General features: G+C 43.1%; 1 protein-coding gene across 1 annotated transcript; it reads right to left on the bottom strand.

Annotated features, from left to right (window-relative positions):
• Window positions 1-1858: 1858 nt before the first annotated feature.
• Window positions 1859-18735, bottom strand: LOC110306328 (hepatitis A virus cellular receptor 1 homolog). The gene is made up of 5 exons (XM_021178496.2): window positions 18687-18735; window positions 9044-9096; window positions 5877-5988; window positions 3444-3477; window positions 1859-1961 (listed from the first exon to the last, which is right to left on the bottom strand). Exons 1-5 carry the CDS (start codon window positions 18733-18735, stop codon window positions 1859-1861), a joined length of 351 nt encoding a protein of 116 aa, XP_021034155.1.
• Window positions 18736-25749: the final 7014 nt, after the last annotated feature.

Below are 25749 nucleotides of genomic sequence, written 5' to 3'. Positions count from 1 at the left end.
CAAATATCATCTGACCATCTTTTCATTTTTAAGAGATGGACAGCTATCCATGTCTTACTGTTGTAGGAATCTTGCTCAGATAAGAACTCAACACTACTGAAAGGGGAAGACAGGAGTTAGCACTGGTAAACCAAAGCCAGCATGGCTCCCAGAAGGCTTCCAGGATGGCTCCATTTGGTAGTCTCATGTTTTCATTCTGCTTTTCTTTTACTGAAAATAGTCTTTTCCATACAATCTATTTCTATTTCTCTGTCCCCAACTCCTCTCAGAATCTCCCCAGAACCTCTCATGCAAATCCACCCCCTTTCTCTTTCTCATTAGAAAGTAGGCATTTAAAGTATAATTACAAAATAAGAAATATGGGGCAAGTAAGCAGAATTTTACAGAAACATATGCCAGTCAGCAGGTTGTCAAGGTTGTCAAGGGCAACAGCCCATTGCTTCAGCTATTCCTTCAGAATATTCTGTTGCAGGTAACAGGTGAAGCTGTGCTTGGCAAATGGACATTACAACTGATTCTTTAAGTAAATAACTAAATACATAAAATACATCAATAAATCAGTATCTTCTTATTGGTCATTTCTACCTTCTTCTACTTTAGTATTTACAATTTTAAGTCTCATTAAGTTTTAGATATTTGTGTACTTATGTGCATGCATGCCTCTGTGTGTGTGTGTGTGTGTATTTGCCATTGAGGACATATGGAGACAGGAGGACAACCAGGAGCACCAGCACTCAGGAGGAAGAAATCTCATGTAAAAGTTAATACTCCCTTGAAAAGCAGGAATTCTAAACAATCAAAAAGGCAATGCAGATATCAATACAGCAGCCTTTGTTAATTCTTAGCAAAACCAGATAGTTTGTTGATTTTCAAACTGATTCACTATAAAAAAGATTTTGTTTTCTGAAATACATTTAAATATAAACATGGCCTGTGGACAATTTAAAAACTTAAAACTCTACATGAAACCAGCAGTAGCCCCAAACATTGTCCCACCTACAACAGGACTTCTCTAAGGCTGAGACCCCTATGCCCCCTCGCTCATCTTCCCTTCCATTTCTGCATTGTCTCCTTCTAGCTCCTAACTCAGAGCTCAGTGAGTGAGTCTAGGAACACCGAGCATCAAGGTGGAAGTGTAGTGGAAATAGCTCTAATGAACTCAAGCCTGTGCCCCATTATCTTCTTCACAGATGTCTGCCTGGTCCATACTCACCATGGTAGCCTCTCCTGGCAGAAAACACACATTGTTATCCTAAGATCAACCATAGTACACTGTGTCATATTTCAGGAGCCATTAGAAAGCATAGACGCCTCTAGACTCCTTTCTGTTTATCTACCAGACAAATTAATCCTGCAGATCCCATGACTTAAGCCCCTTTGGGGAAGGTGATGAAAAATAATGTTTTAAGTTACAATAAAAGAAAGGAAGCATGATAATGAAGTACTTCAAAATTAAGTCTTGCCCTCCCCACTTGCATTTATTTATTCCTCCCCCTTGCATTTATTTATTTAATTATTTACATATTTTAATTTTTAAATCGTATCCCTCTTTTCTTTATGGGTTTCGTAACTAAGATGAAGTCCCTTTTCTGCGTTACCAATGATTTTGTCTCACAGACACAACTTGGGGCATCTAAAGAACACAGGAGATTCTAAGCTGTTCCTGTTTGAGAGAATGCTCACCAGTGTGTGGTAGGAATGAGTACTATATGAACAATGACTAGGCCTATGAACAGCGAGAGGGCCACCCTCTCCACTGCTGCTGGCAAATTGGAACATGACATGAACTGACACAGAGAAAATATAACAGCATGGTCAGGTGACATTCTTTCTTCTGCAGTCTTAGGATGATGGCCCTTCAAATGGCAACTGGAACTTTGATAATGTCGACAGTGTCTACAGCTTCGGATTGCTCTGTACTTTGAAAAACTTCATTCTGAAATCCATGGAAGACAACTGAGCTGAAGAGAGAGTTGTTAAGAAAGGAACATGAAGGTCACTTTTCAGATCTGAGCAGATTCTTTTCATTCATGATTCAGCATGAGTGAATTTGGGGCTGCAGAATCCCCACTCACAGCAAAACTGTAACAGTGAATGAACAGTCCCACACAGAAATGTGGTATTAAGTCATAGAAAAGTTTGCTTAATAAACATCAGACAAACTAAAAAAAAATTAAAATTAAAAACCAAGTTCATATTAGCATCCATCCATCTACTCATGTAATGGAAACAGAAGTGGCAAGTTTAAAAGGCAGATATATAACACCTAGTGGAGTATTCTAATCAGGGTGTCCATTCTGGAACAGGACTAAGAACTGGGTGGCTCCTGTATTTTCAGCTTTGAACTGTGATCCTAAGGTTAGGAGGTGACCCATGCTACATCCCTGGTACCCAGGGACAGGCAGGAGAGACCCAGCCCCACACAGTGTTCTCTGACCTTCTCAGGTTCCATGGACTTTACACACAAAACCGCACCACTGCAACTACCGCCAAAACTAGTTCTCAACACAATAATTAATAAATTCTTGCTAAAGAAAAAAATGGTTTTGAAATCTGCATACTCTAATATTAACATAGTGTGGGAAAATGTGTGAAACAATAAACATTTCCTTTCCACGGGGGCTGGTTGTCTTGGAAACAACTACAAAGACAACATGCATAGCACACACTTGCATACAGTGCATGCACAAGACATCAGGCCCCACAGGGAAAGTCAATGATTTGAGAACTGCTGGGGTCTGGGTTCTAGCCTTTCCCATCTGCTGTGTGTGGAGCATTTATTGCAAATAGTCATGGTAGACTGAGATTTGAGCTTCTAGAGCTCACAGAGTAGCAAATCAAAGAAGGAAACAGACTAACCTAAACTCATGGGTGGGGTTTCAGCATAGTGGATTTTGTCACCTCTATACTGGCCATCTCTACCACTGAAATGTAGAACCAAAATGAGCATCTCCATTCAGCCACAAGAACACCTGTGCTGGGAGTTACAAAGAAGTGGGGACAAAGCTTTTCTGTGCTTGGGTCAGTATCATGTGTACAGGGATGGAAACAACATAGGGTCAGAAAGCTCAGACCCTGTGCAATGTGACAATTGACACAAAACAGTCTTCGGGTGATTATTTTGATCTCATCTTAGTATTTTTTTTGTAGGTTTTCTTTTTCTTTTTTCCCTCCTCATTGAAGGAAAGAGAGAAAATATTGTGGTTGGTGGGTAGGGAGGCAGTGCGATCTGAGAGGAGCGGGTGGACAGGAAGAAACATGGCCAGAATATATAATATAAAAAAACACTTTGACTAAAAATAAGTAAATAAAAAAAAAGAGAATGGGGAGAAGGAAGGGGTGAGGGAGAAAGAGAAGGAGACAAGGAACAGGAAGAAAGAAACCAGGAGAAATCTTCAAGGCTGCAAGTTCCAAAGCAACTGACACAAGCCGAGACAGCTTACCTTTCTAGAGTCTTCTTTTTTCTGTGTCTGCACTCTAAAATGGGGTCGGGGGAGTTGGGAGGAGTTGAAAGGAAAATTGAACATGTCATCAAAAACCGTTCATGATATTTTCTTCTAATCAGGGGCATTGCATCTGTTTTTAACTGAACCAATCATTCTCTGGTAACCATGGACCCTGTAGCATCCATGTATCTGTGTCCAAGTGTCTTCTCTGTATTCATGGCTTCCTGCATTCACCAACATAGCATTACTAACACCCAAGAGGGACATTGGTAAATAATCTTTCTCTGGAAAATAAGTGAAGAAATCTAGGTTTCTAAATTGGCTTGTGGAAAATGGACTCTCCAAGTGATGTGAGACACAAGGGCCTACTAATGGTCCCATCCATCATGACCCTATTAAAAGTGTCACTAAGGTAGCAGTTCAGGCATTGACTCCTTCCATAGTGTAACTCAGGAGATGTGTGCCACCACCTACACTTCACCCTACCCTTCCTGTCAAAGACATTGAAACTCCCAGGAACCACCCTTTCTCTGAGGAGAATAAAACCTTTGGACTAAGCAAAGGAGCATATTTATAGTATTTTATGCAATTTTTTTTTTTTGAGAAAGGGTTTCTCTGTTTAGCCCTGGCTGTCCTGGAACTCACTCTGAGCCCCGGCTCACCTCGAACTCAGAAATTCGCCTGCCTCTACCTCCCAAGTGCTGGGATTAAAGGCGTGCACCACCACGCCTGACACATTTTATGCCATTTCTATCCCCCTATTTATATATTATTTTACTTTTGTAGTCTAAAATAGCAATGGAATATGATCCTTCTGTCTCAGCAGACTGAATCCTGGGATAATAGGCTCTTACCACCAGGGCCAGCTTAAATAGCCATTATGAACAAGCAAGTTCTAAATGTTAAAGAGAAACATCCTAAAATATGACAGGCAAATTCTCATTTCCAAATTTCTGCCCAGTCATGTGAAACAGGTCAGGAATGATCTCATGTGTGGCATCTCAGAAGGTTGATGGCTCACATTCTTACCCAGAGAATGGGCTACATACACAGAAACACCGTGTGTACTCCCACAAGCCCTGTAGGAAAGGGCTGTGCAGGCCTGAGTGCCACCCACAACAACCTCTGTCTCAGTGTTAGTCATGCTGTTTCCCATCCAGCGTCTTATGTGCCTCCTCTACTAAATCTGTTCCAGAACATTCATCCCTGCTTTAGTATCATCCAGGGGACAAAACCACATCCAACGGCTAAGATAGAACAGACCATAGGTCTTATAATGGTCCCTTTTGTTCCAGATCACAATCTTGTACAACAAATTCTTATACCATAGCATTTAATTCGTTTTTCTTTAAAGATTCTCTCTGTCTCTGTCTCTGTCTCTGTCTCTGTCTCTGTCTCTGTGTGTGCATGAGTACCTGTGCACTAGAATCCAATCTGTAGGCATCCAGGGGGATATGGCTAGAGTCAGTTGAGCTGGAGTGGTACTCAGTAAGATCAGTACATGCTCCTAAGTGCTGAACCATCTTTCTAGTCCCACATTAATTTTTTCACAGAAAATATGATTTTAATTTTTTCTTGAGATGTCCAATTACTGAAATATAAAATGTATGCTCTGAGACCACAAGGTAGATGTGCTTAGATGTCCCATGTTGGCCTCTGTTTCATAAGTTCAGCGCCACCCTAGGATATATGAGACCCTGTTTCAAGGAGAGGAACAAACAATGGTATTTAGGAAAAGAACCACCAGAATTTATGCTTTACAGTTGTATGAAACAGGAATCTTTATGAGATACTGTAACAGTGGTCACTGGGCATGCTCTGTATTTTAGAAGTAATATCAGCACTTAGAAGGACCTAAAACATCCCTTGGGATCCAGAAGGGTCTTCAGTATGTATCTTGGATTAGGGAACACAGAGAAGTCATGTAACATGTAAACCCCACAGCATGTGGAATCACATGAGACAATCAGAGTGACTGAGAATCCCTGCTCTAGTTCCTTGGTCTGGGAAATACACATGAAACACACTGTCTTCTCTCAAATGCTACATAAGACAGGGGAAGGGGCATCTTGAAAGAGATGTGGAAAGACACCATTGGGCAAGAATAGCTGTGGAGTCATCACTTTCCCATAGTCAAAACCCAAGCTCAGATGCCATGGCCACTGCACTACTTTAGATCAGCAGTCTCCTAAGAATGTGAGGCCAAGCTCTGAGCTCTCAGACAGAAGCAAGGGACCCCTCTGCTTTAGAGTTAAAGGCCCAGCAGGAGCCCCACTGGGCATGCTGGCTCGGTGCATTTAAACTGACTTTGCACTCTGTTATAGAAGTTAAACAATTTGCTCTGCCAAAATTCCTTGGATTTTGTGCTTGTTTATGTCATGGAGACCCAGACTCATTCTTGCCACTAGGAACGTTGATAAAGTCACTCACTTATGATAGTCAGGACACTTGCAAGGAGGATCAGCAATGCAGCAGACACAGAGATTCCAATATAGAGGTCCTTAGTGGAGATCTTCAGGGAGGGTTGTGTTGGGACCACTTCCTACAGAAATATCAGTAATTGAAGAGGCACCAATTGAAATGGGCAGAAAACACATCCCATAACTCAACCTAGACTTTTCCTTCTATTGCCAGTGACTAGTACAGAATATGCAAGTATGTGGTCATGCACTCCTTGGTTTCCACTATTTGAGAGGCAGAGGCAGGGGCAGGGGCAGGGGCAGGGGCAGGGGCAGGGGCAGGGGCAGGGGCAGAGGCAGAATACCTGAGAGTATTGAGAATATAAGTATAAGAGTATAAGAGAATCTGGTCTACATGGTGTCTACATGGCAGCCAGAGCTATGTAGAGAGATCATGTGTTTAAAAACAACAACAAAAAAAGAGCATGCAAGTAGAAATCAAACAAGTTGAATTAGTACTAAGCTGTGAAGTTCAAGACAATACAACTTCAAAGTGTCTAGGAAGAGGATTAAAATGTTTTTCTATGTGACTTGAGGTGACAACAAGGTTGCTTATCTTGAGTGATTATATCTGCATTAATATATCTGCAGTAGGTTATTACTCTATTGAGAAAAGCAATGGCTGCTTTCTCCTTTGATCCTCTGATGTTACCAGAGTTTGCTCAGCTGAGTCTGATCTTTCTTCATAGACTCATAGATCCTACTTGTCTTATAAAATGCAATTCTGGATTCTCTTTTTCTCTTACCCTGAGACTGTGCCTTACTTCTCACTGTAGCCACAGCTAGCTTAAAACTCTACATGTAGATCAGGTTGGTCTCTAACTCAAAGATGCACATGCATCTGCCCCCTGATGGCTGGAACCAATGCCCTGGTCCTCCAGCCATGAGGCAAGATCTACATCTTTATAAAACCACTCATGAAAGCTGCTTATGGATGCAGTCTGATTAACGCCATGTGATCAGACAAAAATGCAAAATCCATCCAAGTGCCCTGGAGCAGGTCACCAGGGATTTCCATGTACTGGAATAAGCATGAGACAGGCTGGGCATCACCTTAGGCCTTGTCGTACCTCAGCAATGATCTGCTAGCCCTAAGCAGACAAGTGAGAGATGGGTTCAACTGAGATCAGGTCTTTGCCCATGTATGAGCCTCATCATGGATCACAGCCCCAGCTTCTCTGCTTAGTTAGTGAGACCAAAGACATGTTAGCTCAGCTCTGTGTGCTCTGTCTCCATGGCTACAATCGACATGTTTAGTAGGACATTAGGTAAGTTACTCCCAGATACTTCTTGACAACTACTGTTGTGAATATAAAATAATGTTTGTAAGTTTTGAGACAGGGTCTCATGTATTCTAGGTAGGCCTACCACTCACTATGTAGCCAGTGTGATGAACTTCTGAGCCTCCTGCCTGCACCTGCTGAGTGCTCTACCCACTGAACATTTACTTTATAGCATTTCCTGGTTGTAAGGCGCAGTGGTGGCTGGCCTTTCTCATTCATCTTCTCACATCTTTTCAACCTTCCCAGGAGATGGAGTCTGGGAAGCTCATCTGCAGCTTCAAGAAGCAGGCTGCTGGGCTAAGCATGGCTGTGCACATCTGTGATCCCAGGATGACCAATAGAGCCAGGAGGGTCAGGAGTTCCTTATCCTTCTCAGCTCTGTAGGGAATTCAAGGCCAGCCTGGTCTCCAGGAGCCCCTGTCTCAAAAACAAAGAAATCAAGACACCAGCACACACAGGAGTGTCTCTGTGCCCAGTTCTCTATGTACTGTCCTCTCTGCACCTAGAGACAGCCTGACAGCTGCAGAGTCCAGATTTTCCTACTCCTTATTTTGTATTTAATTCTAAGTTAGTTCTTCTTGTTGGTAAAGACAACTGTGTGCAGTTAAAAGTGCTGAGGTTCAACTGTGTCATGCAGGACTGTGCTAAGTCCTGCACAAGTCTGCTCAGTTAACAGTACTTTCACAGTGGCATGATGGTTTTTTGATATTTCAATTAGATACACAAATATGATATGTTAATTTATTCTCCTTTGGTTAGCTCATTCTTTTTTAAACCTAAATTTTAACCATATAAAATAAATTGATCTCTGTGTCTTTACCTCCTCAGTTGTTTTATAAAGTATCATTTATTGGGTACAACTAACAAGCCTGCACATCAAAATGAACTTCCTAACATCCTTTTTAGATTCAATCTTTTCTTTTTTTTAGTGAATTTATTATCATATATTTAATGGGTGTTTTGTTTTGTTTTCGAGACAGAGTCTCACTATGTAACCCAAGATGCCCTGGTAGTGGAGGCTATCCTCAAACTTGGTATCTATTGTTTAAGCTGCCTCAGTCCTAAAATGAAAGCATAAACAACCATGCTTGCCTATTTTTTTTTCTTCTATGTAGCTGAGTTTTAGTCTAGCTATGTGGAATGGGATCATATCCAAACACCTTCTAGGTCTCTGTGATCCAGCTGGAACATAGACATGCTTTTAATACCAAGAGATAGAGACAAAGAGATCTCTGAGTTGAAGCCCAGCCTGGTGTAGAGCAAGGTTCAGGTAAAGAAAAGCTTAGGTGCAGGCATGCTTGTACTTGCCTTTAACCCCAGCTCTCAGGAGGCAGAGGCATGCACATCTCTGGTTCTAGTCAGCCAGTTTGGTTGAGTCAGTGAGTTGATAGGTGATGTAGGGAGTGGAATTCATGACAGTTCAGTTCATGAAGTTCACAGGCAATTTTTACAGGGACAGTTTTACAGAGACTAGTTGTACAGAGAAGATTCTAGACATGGCTGAAAACAGACCAAGCCAAAGAATGGGAAGGAGCCAGAAGATTAGAACAGATTGCCAGAGTTATGTAGGGCAACTGATTTCAGTCAGTAAGCCTGGAGAGGCTTTTGAGTCTGAATAGCTGAGTTAAACCAGCCAGGCAGAGGTCAGAAAGAACTAGGAAGGGAGAGTTTATTCAGAAGTAAGCCTCCAGGGCGACAATTACATAAGGCGAATACAAGTTACTTTTACATCTCTATTTCTTCCCTTTTTTGAGACAAAAGTCTGTGAACTAATTTGACAATGTGTCTAAAGGCAATATGATTGCAAGAAGACAGACATGAATCTCACTATTAACACACAAAGGGGTATGCTTACAGTGTGATTATTCCAAGGGTCGTGTGAAAATGTCACAGTGGTGCTCCAAACTGCTAAACAAGAATGGAAATTAATTGTTATTTTCAACAAGTCATATTTTCAGTACGGAGACTATATATATTCACACCAGCTTCTATTGAGAGTTCAAAGTTAATAACATAATCAAATACTATAGCATCCTAGCATCACACTAGATTCTTAACATTTTACTAAATTTCTCTAAGAAGTTGAACCTCTCTCTCTCCTCCCTCTCTCTTTGTCTCTCTGTATCTTCTCTGTCTCTCTGTTTATGTCTCTGTTTCTGTCTATCTGTCTGTCTGTCTGTCTCTCCCTCTCTCCCTGATTTTCCCTGCCTCCCTGGGGAAAGAGATACATGTATATGCCACGCTCAGCTACATATTTGGGTGAACCAGAGAACTTCTTTGTGGAACAGTTTAAGGTCCTACGTGAGCTGAGGATGGTAAATGCAGGAAGGCCACACATACATTGAAAAGTCAAAATGACTCCACTCAGAAGGAATGGAACTACCACAATATCCAATATAGCTTGTGTAAATTCTCACCTAACATTTATGTTCCTTGACTTGGATCAATATTACTTTAGAAATCACCTGTAATATGGTCCAAAAGCCAATGGTGTCTCCTATGATGTGAGGCTCAGGATGTGGTGTGGCAGGAGAGTCAGAGAACTCCATTCATAAATCAGGGTGTTTATGAGACATCTATTTTTAGAACAGATTATATATTGTGTGTTTTCTAAAATCTATATGCACATAATTCTCATTCTGTTGGGTGACAACAATAAACAGATGTTTACATCCTAACTGGGAGTCCCTCAGGTTCATTTTATTCTTGAAAAGGCACTCATCAGGTGGTTATACATGTCTAATTCTACAAATGACAGACATTTCTGCTGGCAATGAACATGCAAAATGCCCATACAGTACATGGAAATACTACAGGTCTATGGAAATCCCAACTACTTGTAAATCTCATTACCCAGCATGGATAAATTTGGATAACTTGGCCCTCCTCAGTTACCATATTCCTGTGTTTATATTTTACACTATATGAGCCCTTCTGAGGAGGCAAAGGCTCCTCGGAGTGACTAGGTTTAGGTAACATCTGTAGTCTAGGTTCTGTTTGTGACTTAGGCCTCTAAGTCAAACCTTCCAGAAATAAGAGTAAGTGACTCAGTTATGAAATATGATAAAAATTTTAATTTAACACTGACAGGCATGGTAGCAAATGCTTTTTACCACTAGGGGCAGAGGCAAAAAATCTCTATGACTTCAAGGCAAGTATGGTCTGCAAAATGAGTTTCCTGCCAGACAAGTTGAGATCCTGTCTCAACAAAACAAAACTCAACTAGTAGCACCCCAGCAGCTTATGCTATTTAGAAATGATATAAAATGCCATTGTCATTTCTAAATCTCAGTTTTCAATTAAGTCGGTAACTTATCCACGTTCTCTAAACTCAGCCCATGAACCCCATCCTCTTAAGCACCAAAGGCTAAGTATTGAAACGTTCTGTCAGGGCTGGAGAGATGGTTCAGCGGTTCAGAGCACTGACTGCTCTTCCAAAGGTCCTGAGTTCAAATCCCAGCAACCACATGGTGGCTCACAACCATCTGTAATGAGATTAGATGGCTTCTTCTGGTGTGTCTGAAAACAGCTACAGTTTACTTACACATAATAATAAATAAGTCTTTAACAACGAAAAAAGAAAGGTTCTGTTAACCCTGAGATAGCCTATTGTTTATAGTGTGTGTTAGCCACCTGGAACAAATTGTTTGGTTTTGATTTTGGTTTGTTTGTTTGTTTGTTTTTTGTTTTGTGTTTTTCTCTAAAATCAGAGTTGTAACCTAGAGCCCTCTGCAAACTCAGGTTGTAGCCCAGTCCTTCAGAGTCATCCTGGTTGATATTCCCACAGGCCAATAAGAGACAAGGAAACCAATACCTACTATCAGATTGCTCTGAGAACAACAACAACAACAACAACAAAAACCACCATGATCCTTTTGTCCCTCAAAATCCAGTCCTACTCCACTGATGGATGGGTTTTGGAAGCTTTAAGTCTCCCTCTAACAGCTACCTCTTCACTTCTGGATGTAGAAGATTTGAACCTAATCTTGTCTTTGGATGTCAAGCTTTCCCCCATTTCTAACAATCTATCAATTGCTATTAAGTGTAAATTCATATGTTTCAGCATTTGAAATACAAGCATTATGGTGTCGGCAAAGGATATGCATAATTTTTTAAGTTAAATTGTGTTCATATGTAAATGTCACCTGTGTATGGGTTTCTGCATTTAATTGCAGATGCTTATGGAGACCAGAGACAATATGTCCCCTGAAAGTGGGATTACAGGCTGCTCAGTGTGGGTGTCTGGAGCCAACCCAGGATCTCCTTAAGGACAATACTTGCTTTTGGGTATGGAGCCATATCTCCAGCCCACGTGTGCACATTGCAAATCACTAAAGACTATAAACTCAATGTATACAGTATCAGAAAAAAAAAACTTTTACATTTTTTTGTCTATACAAGTATTCTAAGTTTCTTGAAGCAAAACTTTAGAAAGCATCAACTGCCCCTAAAAATGGAGACTGAAGTCTTCTTCAGTGAGGATTTGAGTGTAGAACAAACCCACCAAACATCTTTACCCAAGACAGGAGGCCTGACCCTAGAATTAGAAGAAACAGCTTCCAATTCAAGTGAACAGGGACAGAGTCAGACACTTTCGGTCTTCGATTTCATAAATTCCACTATGAACTTTCTGACTCTGTGTCATGTCCTGTCATGATTCAACAGGGACAGATCACAGCTATATCAGTAGGAACTGTCTGAGAGTTGAATACTGCATCAGAAAGTATGTAGTATACTGCTCAGTGCTCAGGAAACATGAAATGTTAGTGCCACTCTACTTAGGTCTCAGCTGGATGGCATGATTTCAGAATAGATGTAAAGCATCCAGAATGTCTCTTACCTGACCCTAGCCCTCAGCCACTCCTTAGTTTTTCATCAGAAAGTTATGCCCCACTAACCCAGATCCCTACCATCCTCATCACCTATCCTAGATCAATGATCTACCTAGGTCTGGCTAGTAGTGAATCTCCTGGAAGTCTGATAGAGATGGGTGTCTTCCATCTTAAGCTCTTGCACAGCAGAGATTGCACATAAAAAGGCTGGGGAATCACAGGTATTATGAAGCTATTGTTTGGATCCAAGTTAAGAACTGTTCACCTAGATTGTACTTTTAAGACTGCCGTGCTGGAAGTGGTGGCGCACACCTTTAATCCCAGCATTTGGGAGGCAGAGGCAGGTGGATTTCTGAGTTCGAGGCCAGTCCGGTCTACAAAGTGAGCTCCAGGACAGCCAGGGCTACGCAGAAAAACCCTGTCTCGAAAAAACAAACAAACAAACAAACAAACAAACAAACAAACAAACAGACTGCCTTGTTGTCCTGTGTGTCTTATAGCATCCCATGAGAAGGACTCTGAGCCCTGGAACGCATAGGTTTCACCTTGTTTGTGAGTACGCATGTGTGCAGTTGTTGGAGAAGTGCTATTCACTATGTTTCTCTTATACTGGGAAAAAAACCCATAGAAAACTGTGTCTACTCTCTATCCAAAAGTACTAATTCTTTGTGTTGGGCTTTGCATGGGAACTTTCATGGGGTGACTAGGTTAGTTAGCCTTCAGCTATGATGCAGTGCTGTATGCTGTGTCCTCCCAGGACTGACTGCATTGAATATGCTGAGCCTGTAATTTGTGGGTGAAGTCAGTCATTTACCAGTGAAAGGTACAAAATCTCTTCCAGCCCCCATACCTTCTCTATATCACAGATGCTTAGAGACATCTGAGGATCTGACTCCTGCCATTCATAAAGCGTTTCCATAGGAACCTGGGCTCTGTTCTCATCTCCATGTTGTCAGTGCAGCTGCCTCCTATGGGTGAGCCTGTCTATTCTCACCCACCCTGCCATATCCTTGTTGGTCACTGACAAAGAACAGAAGCTTAGGAGAGGAGCCTTTGCCTGGGTGCAGCCCCTCACTGCTGTGCTATGGAGCAGGGCACAGCCTCTCATTGCTGTGCTATGGAGCAGGGCACAGCCTCTCATTGCTGTGCTATGGAGCAGGGCACAGCCTCTCATTGCTGTGCTATGGAGCAGGGCACAGCCTCTCATTGCTGTGCTATGGAGCAGGGCACAGCCTCTCATTGCTGTGCTATGGAGCAGGTGTAGCAAAAGACTCTTCTTTCTTCTTGCTCAGCTTTCCCTTGCTTTCATATTGATTTCTTCTTGAAAGCACACAGCACTGCATCATCGCTGAAGGCTAATTAGCCTAGTTGCCCCATGAAAGTCCCTATGCAAAGTCCAACACAAATAATTGGTACTTTTGGATAGAGAGTAGACACATTCTTCTATGCTTTTTTTTTTTCCAATATAAAAGAAACATAGTGAATATCGCTTATGCAAATATTTTGGTGCAAGGAGTTTCAGAATTTGGGTATTTCGGAATTTTTAAAAAATTTATACATGGCTTACAGATGGCACTCAAGTCTAAATATGGATAGATGTAGCTTTCATATGCATACAGTTCATATTCATAGCTTACATGTACATTTATAAACCACTGATAATTCTGCATATAAATACTTTATGGAACTCGGTTTTCTAGGTGTTTTTATCAAGGCAATGCCCAAGAGATTTAATAGCTTGAAGTACTGCATATTTGCTACTGGGCAATACAGGTTTAACCTGTAACTCACAAATCAGGAAAATCAGAAGTGCTGTATGTGTACTGATGGTCTGAGAGTGCACAGAGATCCTAGACTAGAAGTAACTGGAAATGGTGCCTGGAAGAAACAGTGAGTGAGGGCTCCAGCAGGAGCACACACTGCTCTGTCGGCTCTCATGGTTCCCCAGAAGCAGCAGCAGTCACTCCTGACTCTGCCAACTACAGAATAAAACCCAGGAACTCGGAACAACTGCTCTGAACACTCTCCTCCTTAATGGGTGTGATGTGAAAAATGTGTTCACCCGCTACACGCAGGAAGCGAATGGAGGTAGAGTTCAACCCACTTCTAAGATTTATAAAAATTGTATTTACTCACTTATTTTCATTTCTTTCTCTCTTTCTTCTCCGCTTCCCTCCTTTGTTTGTATGTGTGCATAATTTTCAATGGGCAAAGTGTTGAGGTCAGAGGTCAACTTGAGAGAGTTGGTTCTCACCTTCTAGCAACTAGCTTGCAGGAATTGAACTCAGGTGATCTAGCTTAGTCATGGGCACCTGTCCCCACTGAGCCATTTTGCTGGCCCTCACTCCCCCTTTCCCTTAAAGGAACACCTAAGTAATGGGTCTATTGGGTTCAGGAACCAACAACCAGGTGTTGAGGGGCAAGCACTCCTGTCACTCTGAGGGCAACACAGCAGGCAGTGGGTGTGGCTGAGGTGCAGTAAATCTCTTCATACCACTAGGTACAAACTATTCACACATTTAGATTCAAACGATCAGATTGCTAGTCCAATGTAATGTATGGACAGAGGCATGAAAACAATTCAAACCCTCCCTGAACAGTAAAAATTTAGTGGAGAACGAAGCAATCATGCAAACAACAACAACAAAACCCCCCAAAACAACTGAAAACCAATAACCCTAATCAAAAGGTCATATGGGAACAACAACCAGAAAGGAAGCAACCATCTCAGGAGCTTCTCTTTGCTTGCTCGGGGACATTTTTCTCCCAGGTAGATGGGAAAGTGCACTGGAGCTGATGAAGGTCCCGGGACAGCAGCAGAGTCAGCTCAGTGAGCTTAAGTCATGAGGAATTATACAAAGTGGTTGTTAAGGATCAGACAGCATCTCTTGTGGGCCCAGTGAGGAGCCAAATAGAGGACTTTTAAACACTGACGAGTGAAAGAATTTCTAAGCTTGATAACAACTCACTATTAATGATTCCAAGCCGCTGTGCACAGTGACACAGGCTTTGTTCCCATTAGTCAAAAGACAGGTTACCTCACTAAGGATGATATCCTCCAGATACATTCATTTGTTCAAGAATTAGATATGCACTCACTGATAAGTGGATTTTAGCCCAGAAACATAGAACACCCAAGATACAATCTGCAAAACACAAGAAAATCAAGAAGAAGGAAAACCAATGGGTGGATACTTCATTCCTCCTTAGAATAGGGAACAAAATACCCATGAAAGGAGTTACAAAGTTTGGAGCCAAGACGAAAAGATGGACTCTCTAGAGACTACCCCACCTGGGGATCCATCCCATAATCAGCCACCAAACCCAGACACTATTGCATATGCCAGCAAGATTTTGCTGAAGGGACCCTGTTATAGCTGTCTCGTATGAGGCTATGCCAGTGCCTGGCAAATACAGAAGTAGATGCTCACAGTCATCTATAAGATGGAACCCAGAGCCCCCAATGGAGAAACTAAAGAAAGCACCCAAGGAGTTGAAGGGGTCTGCAACCCTATAGTTGGAACAACAATATGAACTAACCAGTACCCCCAGAGCTCATATCTCTAGCTGCATATGTAGCAGAAGATGGCCTAGTTGGCCATCACTGGGAAGAGAGGCCCCTTGGTATTGCAAGCTTTATATTCCCCAGTACAGGGGAATGCCAGGGCCAAGAAGTGGGAGTGGGTGGGTAGTGGAGCAGGGCAAGGGGAGGGTATAGGGAACTTTCGGGATAGCATTTGAAATGTATATAAAGGAAATATCTAATAACAAAAAAAAAAAGACAGGGAAAAAAAAAAAAAAAGGACAGGGGCAGTTGGATTAGAGAGTTTCCAGGCACCCTGATCTACTTGGGGAGAGAGCAAGGCCATCTGTACCACACAGTGATATTCAGCCTCAAAATAAAATAGATAAATAAAAAACACAAGAAAACACAAGTAACAACTGCCGAGACTGAACAATTACACAATGATGTTTAGAATTAAAAAAAAAAAAATAGGGACAAGTTAGTATTGGGTTCTATTGTCACTGTTAACTCTTGGTAAAGGACATTAGGAAACATCACCAAAAGAAGTCACATCCTCATGATTCAATTCCTTTGTGAGGACAGATTTAGTCAGAGCCAGGCTGACTCCATGACAGGCTGCAAACTGGCAGTTTGGGAGACTAGGCCTAAGTTTCTGTTTCCCACAACTGGAAAAGTCCAAAACAAGTAGATTCCAGGGAAACTCACCCCTTACCAGCAACCAGTCAGGAAGTTGTCCCACCACCTAGCCTGAACCACCCTAATGGGCAGCCAATCAGGAGCTGTAGAAGCTGCCCCGACACCCTGCTTGAGCCAAATATAGCTAATCAGCAAAAGTTCCCAAAATCCCCCAGAACCTTACCAATTACAAAGGCATCTACCCCTAAAGATAGAGCCAACAATTCAAGGGAAAGGGATGTAAAAGTCTCACACTCCTACCCTAACAGGCATTAAATTGACCCTGCAGAGTCCACACCTCCTTCTTTCATCCCAATGTCTGGTGGACACCTTCATATTAGGCTAGCCTGTAACTCATAGCAATCCATCCAATTCTGCCTGTTAGGATTAAAGCTATGCTCCATTATCTCTGACTTGTAGATTGGTTTGTAGACAGGGCCTTGCTCTGTAGTGCAGGCTCTCTTGTAATTACTATCCTCTGGCCTCCGACTCTAGAGAAATGGGACTACAAGCATCTCTACTGACTCTCAAATATTTAAAAAAATTTTTAAAATGCTGCTTCCTGCAAAAGATGACCTTCGAAGGTGAAGGCAGAAGACCAGTGAAGTGAAGACCAACCTGGCCTTATGAGAGACCCCGTGTCAAACCACTCCTATCCCTCCCCTCAATGCTATTGAAAGGAAATCATTCACTCTTCAGCCCCCTCCCTATAAAAAGAGCAGAGCCCAGGATGTGTGTGTGTGTGTGTGTGTCTGTCTGTCTGTCTGTTTTTCAGCATTGATGGTGTAAAGGCAGAACTTTGCTAACTTCAATGTCAATTTTCAGATTGACTTTTGTTTGTTCGTATGGTTTTCATTGTTTTTTGTTTGTTGATTAGTTGTTTTTTTGTTTTGTTTTGGTTTTTTGTTGTTGTTGTTTTGGTTTTGAGACAAGCTCTAACTGTGTAGCCTTGACTGACCTCAGTATTTAGAACTCTCTATATAGAGCTGGCTGCCTGAATTCATGGAGATCTGCCTACCTCTATCTCCCTAAAGGTGTGTACCACCAGGCCAAGCTCAGAATGGGTTTTATAAAAATCACCCAGGAGGGGTGAGCTTTTGTGATCAGTCCTCAAAGCTTATCCTAAACAAAGAGAAACCAAAACCAAAAACCTGAAAAAGGACTCCTTTGTATGTGTTGATAACATTACAGAAACTGAACAAGATTCATAATGTGAGACCACAAAATCAGAATATTAAATCAAGGATTAAATCATGCATATTTTAAAGCTAGCATAATAACTTTTTGATATATCTGTTGAGAGGTTGGACTGAATTCCCTATTACCAGCTGCTTCCACATGAGGGGACTCTGAGGACTGAAGACGCAGCTCAAGGATGCCATGCTCATCTGGACCACACCAGCCCCTGGGTTGGATCCCAGCACAGGAAGAATGGAATAAGCAAACAACACAGAACAGTGAACTGTGAGAGTCACTGGGCGGTCACTTACATTCTGGCCTTCCCTGTGTCTGGCCTGTGTGTTTGGGACGGGTCTGAGAAAGCACGGTTTTTGTTGTATGAAATGAGTGTGTAATGGGTTTGCACTTCTCCCTGGGACACTCATCGCTCAAATTTTTCTAAATACATTTTTTTTTACGTTCACGAATATAATACATACTATCATAATAAAATTATACAAATGTATGTTAAGAATTAATGACTTCTACAGTTCCACTTGCTAGAGATTAGATTGTAATATTTAGAATCTGTATGAGATGTAGGGGCTCCTACCTAGATCTTAGCTGTTGAGGTGTAGCGAGGTCATTTGCAGTTGTCTGTCCTATATTTGGACAACCAAAGCTACCTTGGACCTTGTCTGAAAATATTAATGTGCAATTAACTGTTTGAAACTATATCATATGGGCTGGTGAGATGGCTCAGTGGGTAAGGGCACTGACTGCTCTTCCGAAGGTTCTGAGTTCAAATCCCAGCAACCACATGGTGGCTCACAACCACTCATAATGAGATCTGACACCCTCTTCTGGTGTGTCTGAAGAGAGCAACAGTGTACTTAGATATAATAATAAATAAATCTAAAAAAAAAAAAAGAAACTATATCATAAAATATTTTCAATTAGTATTTTAATTAAACAATTGAAAATGAAAGCCTTTTCCAATGGAATATGGGCCAGTGTCTACAGCCCTCCTGCAGCCCACCTGCAGCCCTCATGCATTGAAGATTACATGCACACACATGTTCTCACCCTTACTTAAATATTACATCTATGCACATATATTTATCCCTTACCTGACAGTCTTGTGGGTCTTATATTTGAGCCATACATTTTGAAATTCATGGAGCTTAAGAAACATCTTTGGGGCTACAGCTTCTTTGCTCACTACGTAACCTGTACTCCACCCCCAGGGAATGTATTTGTCTGAACCCCCATCCTCCCAGGCATCCCCCACCCCACCTCTCACTTACCTGGGAGAAGGAGTAGGAGGCCTGAAATGAGGACTTGAAGGGGCAGCATGATGGTGACCTGTAGGACAATGAGGAGACAATGTGGTTGGCTGTGGCCCTCACCACACTGTGTCTGAGAAGGTCTCATCCTGACTGACTGAATCACATAGGCCTCTCTGCTGGGACCTCCTGTCCTCCCAAACACTCCTCTTTCCTGCTCCTTCCCACATAGAGCCTTCAGTCTCATTCTGGTCTCGTCACAAGGAAGACATAAACAGAAAAATTGCAGTCAGAGAGAAGAGTTTGTTCCCCTGGTAGAAGCCTAAACAAGGAACATCCATCTAATGGCCATACTTACCCTGTGGTTGACTGCAGGCTCTTTCTGCTCAGTAGCCACAGTGGCTAGACCCAAAGTCTCAATCAAGTTTAATATTAGAAACATTGACTGAGTAAAATGTGAACCATTGGGTCTACTATGCACATTGTCCCACAGATGCCAAAGACAAGGGTTTTGAAGGTTTTAATTTTAGTTCCACTGTCAGCACTCATAGAGCAAGGCAGGGGGAGGATCAAGAAGTACCACTCTTGCCAGGCATGGTGGCACACGCCTTTAATCCCAGCACTAGGGAGGCAGAGGCAGGCGGGTTTCTGAGTTCGAGGCCAGCCTGGTCTACAAATTGAGTTCCAGGACAGCCAGGGCTACACAGAGAAACCCTGTCTCGAAAAAAACCAATATATATATATATATATAATTCACTGTTTCCCTGCATGGATAAACACATGAACAGTGCTGATAAACTACAAAGAAAGCATCCAGCAAGCCCAGGGAGCTTCGCGGCAGTGCTGGAGGGCACGGGGGCAGCTTCCCCTGCACTGTCAGGCTGAAATGTCTTTCTAACACTGTCACACAGAAGGAATCTGAGCAAGGCTGAAGAGGGTTAGCCAACCAGAAAGGGCTGTGAGGGGAGAAGAGAGAGAGAGGGCAAAGGTTCAGATGCAGGAGAGTGCCTGTGACAGGGGAGAGGGCAGGGCAGCTGGGACAGTGAGAAACAGCCATGGAGAAGAACAGGGGACACAGCAGGGACAGGGCTCAGGAGCCACTTAGTGGGGACTTTCCTCTCCCCAAGAACACAGAGAGTTACTGCTGGGGTGTGGGGGTCCCAGGAGCTGGTGCCCTCTGAGGACTGCTGTGACTGCTAGGCTGACAAGCAAGGGCACCTTAGAGTCTTTGCAGGAGTTCACTGTGGAAGAGACAACGGAGATCAACATGGTGGAAGGAATCAAGACTCTCAGACTGTGGGCTCAGAAGGCAGAGCACAGGGGCTTCCTGTAGGCTGGGGGTCTGCAGGGGATGAGTTAGGTACTCAGGCCTGAGTGTGCATGAGGGGAGGGGCTGTCAGCAGAGGAGGAAAGAGCCTCTCCCACCACAGGGTTGGAGGAGATATCTGGGGTTTGAATATGTTATGAGATACGTTCCTGTCTCAAAGCCTGACCTTTAACCCCTAAAGCCATGCCTCCATTTCTCAAGGGTTTGGGATGGAAAATATTTGTTAAGATGCTAAGTTTTCTTTCCCCTTTCATTTGTAAATGATAAAACTACTAGTATGGGAACTGGGTGTATGAGATGCTAGACAGTTTGTCTAGTGGGTATGAATTTCTAGTTCAGTCTTCCACATCAGAGAAACCAGGGATGGTGGTGTCTGCCTGTATGTAATTCAAGAATATTAGTAGTGGAGGATGAAAAGATCAAAGTCACCTTTAGGTACTTATTATGTGGAGGCCAGACTAAGACACATGAAGACATGCCAAAATCAAATGAAAATATAAGATACACTGATGTATGGGGACCACATCTCAGTCAGTAGACTAAGAGAGGGAGATTCCAATGTGATCCAGGCCAGTCTTGGATACAAAATGAGTCTCAGCTCAAAGAATAAACAGAAAGTACAAACAATGTGTGTATTTGCATGATCTGAAGATTATTGAAGCAAGGTATTGATTTCTCCACCTCTCTGCCTCAACTCTTGGATGATTTTTTTTTCTTTTGACACAAAGGAGGAAGATTTTTGCTGAGGAATGGAAGTAAAGGGTGTCAGCTTAGACACGAGTGGGGTTCAGGGGTGTCTGCAGAAGCTGTGGGTGGATGGCTTCCTCAGTGAAGGAAGAAACTAATCAAGGACCAGAGAGGCCAGCCTGGTCTACAAAGTGAGTTCCAGGACAGCCAGGGCTACACAGAGAGACCCTGTCTCAGAAAACCAAAAAAAAAAAAAGGAAAGAAAAAAAAATCAGATCCCCAAGCACACAGTGGTTAAAGAACAGATTAATCTTGTGGAAGTTATAATTACTCCTCTCTCTGTGTCTCTGTCTCTTTCTCTCTCTGTCTGTCTCTCTGTCTCTCTTTCTGTCTCTGTGTCTGTTTCTCTCTTTGTCTCTCTGTGTCTCTCTGTCTCTGTCTCTGTCTCTCTGTCTCTCTCTCTCTCTCTCTCTCACACACACACACACACTCATATGTAATAAAATAGAAAGTGCAGAGTAAGACTTCACGACTGTTTCGAGAATCTAATGAGTATCCACTGAGGCATATTTGTTATATTCTATGACTCTTGTTCTAAGTTCACTGAAGGGACAGGGGAGGGGTGTGGGGGTGGGGGCGGTGCTGTGAGAGAGTGAGAACACAGTAGGCACCAATAGCTGATCGTTGGTGAAACAAATGACCAGGAGAGACAGACAGCCCAAGGTGAAGGGCACCAGCCATCAAGCCCCAAGTTAGGGAACAGCCCAAGGTGAAGGGCACCAGCCATCAAGCCCCAAGTTAGGGAACAGCCCAAGGTGAAGGGCACCAGCCATCAAGCCCCAAGTTAGGGAACAGCCCAAGGTGAAGGGCATCAGCCATCAAGCCCCAAGTTAGGGGAGTCATGGAATCCCACTTAACAGATCAAACGTTTTAAAAAATCTTTGTATGGCCTTTCTCAAAACATTTTCCCTGTGCAGGGCGTGGTGGCGCATGCCTTTAATCCCAGCACTCGGGAGGCAGAGGCAGGTGGATTTCTGAGTTCCAGGCCAGCCTGGTCTACAAAGTGAGTTCAGGACAGCCAGGGCTGCACAGAGAAACCCTGTCTCGAAAAACAAAACAAAATTTTTCCCTGATTGTTAATCAGCTAAACGACTTCCTAGTCATAGGAGAAAAAAAAAAAAATCAAAGTTCTAAAAGCTGTCCATGTACTTGCATTGGCCGTTCCCTTCGCATGTCCAACATTCCAACTAAAGCAAAATGTAGTTTGTTCTGCCCTTAGCTAACTCACCTCTAACATAAAACCTGCAGTGTCTACAGTCACAAGCTCTTTCTTACAAAAATCTCTAATTTTACAAACCACAAAAATCAATGAACAACACTGCAAATATATGTGTGCCCTTACCTCCCTGGCCCCATTCTGATATCATCACATAGTCATCTATGAAAACCCATTATTCTATTCAAACATAGATTCACTTTGCAAGAATCCACAGAACCCTACTGGATGGTAAGTTACTCTAATGTTTCAGGGCTCAAGCACCACTGTTTAATGTCCCACGTTCAACCCCACATCACTTCTCACGTAATTCCACATGGTACAGACACTCCAAGGAACACTATCCTGACTCTTTCTCTTCAGCATAAGGCAGTAGACATCCTCACTTACCTGTACTTAGGGAAAAGTGACTTCTTGTTAGTCTCTCCTTCTGGTCATCTGCTGCCCATGAACTCTTCCAGAGCTATTTATGGATGAAGACAAGTCTCTCTTGTAATTTCATCCTTATCTCCTGGCTATACACTCACCTGTTCTTTGTAAAAACTGAGTCTCCAGTTCTCCAATCCACCCACTAGATAGCATCTGCTCATCAGAATAAACATTACAGGAGAGCCTAAGTAAGGGCGCATCGCTAGTGTGCCCTGGGCTGTTTTCCATCTGCACCAAAGATCCTTACTTTAGATGTGCCTGTAAGCCTGGGGGGACTTCAACACCTGGACCAGCCCTCTAGATTTATAGGAAAATAAACTGCATTCCAGAAAGCAGAATGAACTGGAGAGACCAGGAGTTCCTGGAATAAGGGCAGAAGGGACATTTGTCTCTTGTTATACTTCCTGGAAGGCATTAACTAACATCTTTCTCATCAATGTTTACTAGGAGCCCATAAGAATGGGGGAGTTGAAAGAAATAAATCTAGCTCATAGACTCTGTTTCCAAAGTTTAGGGAGTGCAAGCTATGGTGGTGCACACCTTTAGTGCCAGTGCTGGGGAGGCAAGGGAAGGTAGATCTACATTGTATGGCAGCATGGCTATGCAGAGAGTTCTAGGCTGGCCAAAGCTGCTTGGTGAGAGGAGATCTTTCAAGGGCTGAAGCCAAGATTCTCCATATGTGGGTTCAGCATTCAGTTGTTACTAAATTGTCCAAGGAGGCTCCCGAAGTGTGGGAGCTGTGTAAAATAGGAAACTGGATATGACTACTTTCCCATCTGTCAATTAGAGGGTAAAATGTTGTTCAAGAGAGTAAAATGTTGTTCAAGAAAGCATTTCCAGAACAGTTGTGAAATTTGACAGTGTCTTTACTCCTACAAACCAAATAAGTAAATAAACTAACCAACCAACCAACCACATATAGTCTGCTTAAAGACACTGAGGACAATGTCATAAATCTGTTTCAGGGAAAACGTCTGGATGACCACCATCTGAGTGACTGGAAGATGCCCTCACACCCATTTGCCGGAAGAGACATGATGGGTTGGGGAGATTTAATAATATTAGGCTTTGCTGAATGGAGTAAGGAAAATCATTTTACTTTTCAATTTGGTGCTGCTTGCTGTGATTTTTGTTTTGTTATGAGAGGGTGTCTCATGATGTAATGCAGGTTGGTCTACCATTCCTTTGTATCAAAGATGATTATGAACGTCTGATCTCTCTTCCTGCACTCCTGTTGGGGTCACAGGTGTGTTCTGTTTCCTGGGTTTCTTCACAAGGATCTAAGGCTCCATGTATACTAGGCAAGTGCTTTAAAACTGAGCTACAGACACAGCTGGGATTATAAATTTGTACACACACACACACACACACACAGAGTTCATGGCTTCCTGTCTGCTTCTAGGATTTCCCACATTCTCCTGGTCCAGATACTTATCCCATGGCTGGTTCCTTTCTTAGAACACTTCTCTCTCATGAATTGAGAAGCTCCCTCAGATCTTCCAGTCTCAAGGTGCAATTTTAGCCTCGGTCTATAGCAACATCCCTAGTCCACTTCCCTAGTCCCCCTGAGTGATTACTAGTCCCCCCTAGTAATCACTCAGGGGGCTACACAAACTCTTAAGCCCTCTTTTTAGTATCTTTATATCTAGCCTGTATATTGTTGGGGTTGGGGGAGGTTGTCACAGAAATGGTCCCTGTCTCTCATTCTCAGTTATCAGTCTGCAGTCATCTATGCCACTGCAAGATGTTTCCCTGCACATAGCAGCAGAGGCAGCAAAGTTTGTGGACCTCATGGTTTCCAGAAGTAATGAACATCAATGTGGAGTGGTGTGGATCTTGGAGGTTTTTCTAGGAGACTTAACCCAGAAATCAACCATTCTTCATCTCAGATGTCTTGTTGCTCAGAGTCAGGGTGATCCTGTGGTTAGGCAGTGTTTCCAGGGGGCAGGCTGCTCACTGTTGTACTGATATTCCAGGTTAAAACATGTGTTTGCGGCACATAGGCAGCTCCTGGACAAGTTTCCTCGCCCCATCAGGGTGAGCAGCATGAGAAGTGGTGGTGGTGGTGGTGGTGGTAGTGGTAGTGGCCGTGGCAGAAGGGGCTGCACGCTGCTGTCAGGGTCAGTGGTAGAGCAGTGGCCATAAGCCAAAGGGTAAAGATGGCACAGTGATGGCCTGAGCCTCCTGACACCCCAGGAGCCCACTCTACTCTGCAGGGACATGCTCCTCTGTTCCCAGGCTATACTTACAGACCTGTCACCACCACTGAATCTCTAATTCTGCTTCTCTTTGCTAGGAATCCCATTCCATTCAGCCATGTTCTTCCCTACTTCCCCAAAATCCCATTTCCCCAGAGTGAATTTTCTGTATTAAAAGTGTCTATGTTAGTGAGACACTCAGTATGGTTATCATGTATAACCCCGGAATTCCAAATTCCCAGGCTTTACAACAAAGAACAATAGAATTGGCTCTACCTACTGGCTCAGGCACAGAGGTACAACCTTCAGTCTTACTGATAGTTGATGAGGTCTGTTCTGACTCTGAGGGTGTGCTCAGTCTGAACCCAGCCTCCTGCTGTCTGTTCCACCTAGTGCCTGGTCTGCATCCTTCCCAAAGCTGTATCTCTGGGCCTTTCCTCAGTGTAGACTGGAAGGCTCAACTGAGGCCTTGTTTCAAGATGGCTTCTGTGTGAGGCCTTTGAGTTCCAAGTAAGAAAATGGGATTCTTCCCTCCTGCTGACTCATCAGCCAGAGGAATCAGCTCAATCAAACCCACAGCTGGGTTCAGGGCTTGTGAGGGCTGTGGACCTGTCCTGTGGTAGGACTGCCCATCTCTGCTCCTGCTCACCTTTGGAAGCTGTTTCTTCTCCCTCTGCTTCCTGGGAAACTGCAGGGATGAGACCCAGGCTTCTGCTCACTTCTCTGCATCAAGTGCCCCTCTCTTCCCCCTTTCAGGGACCCTTTCATTCCCTGCTGCACTTCTGAAGCTCTGTGATTCCTTCCCTGGGAAATGGCCTGTATTTTCTTATTCTAATCAACTTCTTTCCAGGCTCCCAGAGAGGCAGTCTCTAATCTCCCTTCTCACCTGGAAGTCCCTGGACTCTGGATACCTAAATCAGCTGAAAACTCATCTGACGCATGCACAAAGTCTCTGCACATGAATACTCACAGCAGTTAGCTCAGTTAGCTCAGTTTCCAGAACCTGGAAACGTATAAAACTGCCTCCTACAGCACATGAATCAACACGCTTTAGTATCCCCCAGCAATAAGTTAAATGGTATTCATTATAGTCTGGAGCTGGGCTGGCCATGGTCATGCACACATTATCTCTGCACTCAAGGTACTGAGGCAGAAGGATCTCGAGTT

The sequence above is a fragment of the Mus caroli genome, unplaced genomic scaffold (genome assembly GCF_978045245.1).
Source record: "Mus caroli unplaced genomic scaffold, Mus_caroli_1 scaffold_13, whole genome shotgun sequence".
NCBI lineage: Eukaryota > Metazoa > Chordata > Mammalia > Rodentia > Muridae > Mus > Mus caroli.
The sequence above is the reverse complement of the archived record's forward strand: the minus strand, read 5'-3'. Positions and strand labels throughout refer to the sequence as shown.